Raw genomic sequence first — 3,296 nt, 5'->3', positions numbered from 1 at the left:
CATTAATTAAATGAAATAAACATAGAATATTAACTAGCACCCGGTATATTGAAGAATTTTGCAAACCAAAAATAATATCCTCAGAATGCAACGAAAAATAGCTGAAAGTAAACGAAATCAATATAAACAGTATTTTATTCGCTTTGTGTCCAAAATGGACAAAATTAATACTCCAAATGTATACAAGGATTAAAGCAGCAAAAACGCTACACATGTAAGTAAAAATATTTAAGTAGCTGAACAAACAATTCTAGTCTCTTCCCAAATTTGATTGTCCAGACTAATCACCTGTTAGGCCTAATTAATCTTAGAATGTTTTAAAGTGTTGCAATTGTGATGTATTTTAGTGTGTGATATGATGAAGCTGTTGACGAACTGTGATTTTTTTTTACTATCTGTTATTTTAGAGAAACTGATGATGGTGGAAAACACCGAAACGTATTTTAATTGATAAATAGACAATAAATGACTTGATTTTGATTTGGAATTGAAACACAGTCAGGAAAGTAGGTACAATGAGTAGTTCTTAATGTTTTCGGTGTTGTTTTAGGTACATCATAACAAATATTCCCAATTTTGGCTATTTGGGGGCTTACCAACCGGAGGGATCCTCGCTACTGGAGGTTTCATGGCCTTTCGAAAGGAAGGTGCTGCAGTTTAACAGCGCTGACGAGGCTCGAGATTTTCTTCAGGAGTATGTGTCTTTTGCATAGTCGGAGGGCTTTGTTTATTATCCATTTTGCTTTGCTTGTAGGCGATTTAATCAGTTGTTACTGGCGGTTCCTGAAACCTTTAAAATCCAAGTTATCGTTCTGATTAGTCTGGATTTGAATGAATACCAGCCGATTAATTCAGACGTACTCAATGGGCATTCGGTAAGTGCGTTTGCTTGGCAGAGAATGTTAAACTTTAAATTGCCTTGCCATGCATAATGCGAATCTAACAAACACTCCTTTATCTCAGATATGCGGCTACTTAGGCACTTACAACTTCCGAGGCTTGACAGAGAAATTTTGTAGAGAAAAATTGAAAGTTTCCAAACAAGAGATAGTGGCATTGTTTGAGAAAAGAGCGCACAACTTTATAAATAAAAAAGTTAAGGATTTGGCAGATGCGATTGGAGTGGAGGCCAATGACGACCAGTATGACATCGAGAGTATTTTGCAACTTGTAAGTCTGAGATTAAGCCTTTTCAATCGCCAGTGATAAAGATTTGCAAGTTTTTTTCATTGCGGTAGATTCATAATTAACACCTGTGTTTTTAACTGTGCATTTTTTCCAGAGCAAAAGTGAAATAATGTCTCAAGGAGCGATTCGAACTCAGTGCTATTCAAAAATTCAGAAGCTAGAAAAATCGGTCTCTGACAAAATAATGAGAGTATTCAATCTAGTTAAAGATTTGCCGGCGAAAGAACGAAACATTGAGTCGAAGATATTAAATGAGATATTACAAATTAGGCCCAGACGCCCAGCCTCCAATGAAGTAATTGAAATACCTGATGATGATGATGATGATGATGAATATAACATTCCATCGCCAGCTACACCAACCGAGGCTGATGCAAGCAAAACAATCAAGGTAAAATATACAGCATTCTCACTAAGACCATCTGGTTATTAGTTGATTTTTTACAGCCGAAGCTGCCTGCAGATAATATAAATCCGATTGAGAGTGAGCAGATAATCCTAATTAGGTCTGACGATGAAGAAGATTCAAGTGCAATGAACGTTGCATCAACTGCGATTAGTCCAAACGAGAAGGCAATGGTAAATTATTGAATCATTTAATTGAATGGTCCAATAGAATAACCGCCCAAGTCCAGTGTTGATTATTTTTTAGGAAGCAAAAAAAACAATTCGTTTGTAAGCCAAACGATTTAAAAGTTAAGAAACTAAAATAAGCAACCATATAACGTTCACCAGTATTTATATGCTCAAAATTAAAGAAAAATGGACTGAAAAAATGGTTCTTGCACAGTTTTTGCAGTTTTCCTTTGTTTTTTGAACTCTTGAAATATCGGCTCCCTAACCGACTCACTACATTTTAATATTGTTCCCAAATCGCTCTTTTGATACAATAACATGCGATCTTTTCACAAAGTAAATTTGTTATTTTTCGTTTGGGGTTTTTTATGTACACAATTTTAAAGTAAGTTTAACAGTTTAAAAAAATATAAATAATATGTAAAAACCAAACTGAACGAAAGAAAACACTGAAACCAACGAAAAAGACGCGAAAACACACGAAGAAGCGACGCAACCTACCACCTGAATATAGACGACTCTTGATTCTTTCACGATTCGACGGAGCATTTCAAGCTCTATAATAACGTGTTGCTAACTCATTTTACGTAAAATTTGAACTTAGTCGGTTATTGCATTGGACCCTTCAATTGTCATGTGTTTCTAATCTTTATTGTTTATTTTAAATCAAAATAATAATCGTCCCTGACCAGTTAATTGAGCGAAAGTCGAAAAACCGTCCAAAGGTGGTTAAATCAACTGGTCATCCAGTGTCCAGAAAAAATTGATAAATTACTTGAATATTCAATAGTAAATTTGCTGATCTTGGCTTTATTATTTTAACATCATATTAGTCCCAATTACTACCAACCAGTAGTAAACCTAGCGACCATAACCAGCAGAATAGTGTTATAATGAACTGGCTTATAAATCACACTTACAGGGTGATTCAAAATTGACTTCATTCCTCTGGAGGTGTTGTCTGGTGGTGTTTTAGGAGTACAGGAAAAATAGTAAAAAAAATTAATTGTTATGAAAAACTGAGACATTTGCAGAAAACTATATTGTAAAAACGGCAACAATGTTTTTCAAGGTAATCTGCCTGATTAAGATTACGTAAATACCTGTTGCTTCGTAATTATTTAAAGCTCGGGTAATCAGGGATAAATAGAGAAAGTGACAATAAGATAGACAAGGATAAACGGTAAATTCACCAGGAATCGTTGAATGATAGAACCTATTTCGAAACTCATAACCTCGAATTATTAATTTGTTTACAAATTACAAAAACATACATTTGCGTCTGTAACTCCAAACCAGTGCCTGTGTAAATCACCTTCCTGGAACCACTTTCCTCGTCCTTTGTTGGCGTGAGTTCTTTCAGCTTCTGCTGTGTTACTGTATTTTTTCCTTTTTAAATTCAAAGTACGTCACAGTTTGACAAATTATTGTTATTTTTGACAAGGGCTATCCACCTGTAACTATCTGTTGATGACAAAAACATTATTGCCTCTTTGACTTTTCATCAAATAATTGTAGAAAAGAACTTTTTT

The 3,296-nt window shown here is 34.6% G+C and overlaps 1 protein-coding gene across 4 annotated transcripts in view; it reads left to right on the top strand.

The window, feature by feature from the left end:
• Positions 1-3,296, top strand: part of LOC109542592 — a 13,604-nt gene that overhangs the window by 9,298 nt on the left and 1,010 nt on the right. For all 4 annotated transcript variants that reach the window (XM_019911876.2, XM_019911878.2, XM_019911877.2 and 1 more), the window contains exons 3-7: positions 551-694; positions 755-875; positions 964-1,170; positions 1,283-1,579; positions 1,636-1,767. In XM_019911876.2, coding sequence (XP_019767435.2) covers positions 551-694; positions 755-875; positions 964-1,170; positions 1,283-1,579; positions 1,636-1,767 — 901 coding nt within the window. The remainder of the gene's footprint in view (positions 1-550; positions 695-754; positions 876-963; positions 1,171-1,282; positions 1,580-1,635; positions 1,768-3,296) is intronic.

The sequence above is a fragment of the Dendroctonus ponderosae genome, unplaced genomic scaffold (assembly GCF_020466585.1).
Source record: "Dendroctonus ponderosae isolate FM_Combo_2020 unplaced genomic scaffold, Dpon_F_20191213v2 Dpon_F_20191213_1, whole genome shotgun sequence".
Lineage (NCBI taxonomy): Eukaryota > Metazoa > Arthropoda > Insecta > Coleoptera > Curculionidae > Dendroctonus > Dendroctonus ponderosae.
Note: the sequence above shows the minus strand (reverse complement) of the source record. Positions and strands in the feature narration are given on the sequence as shown.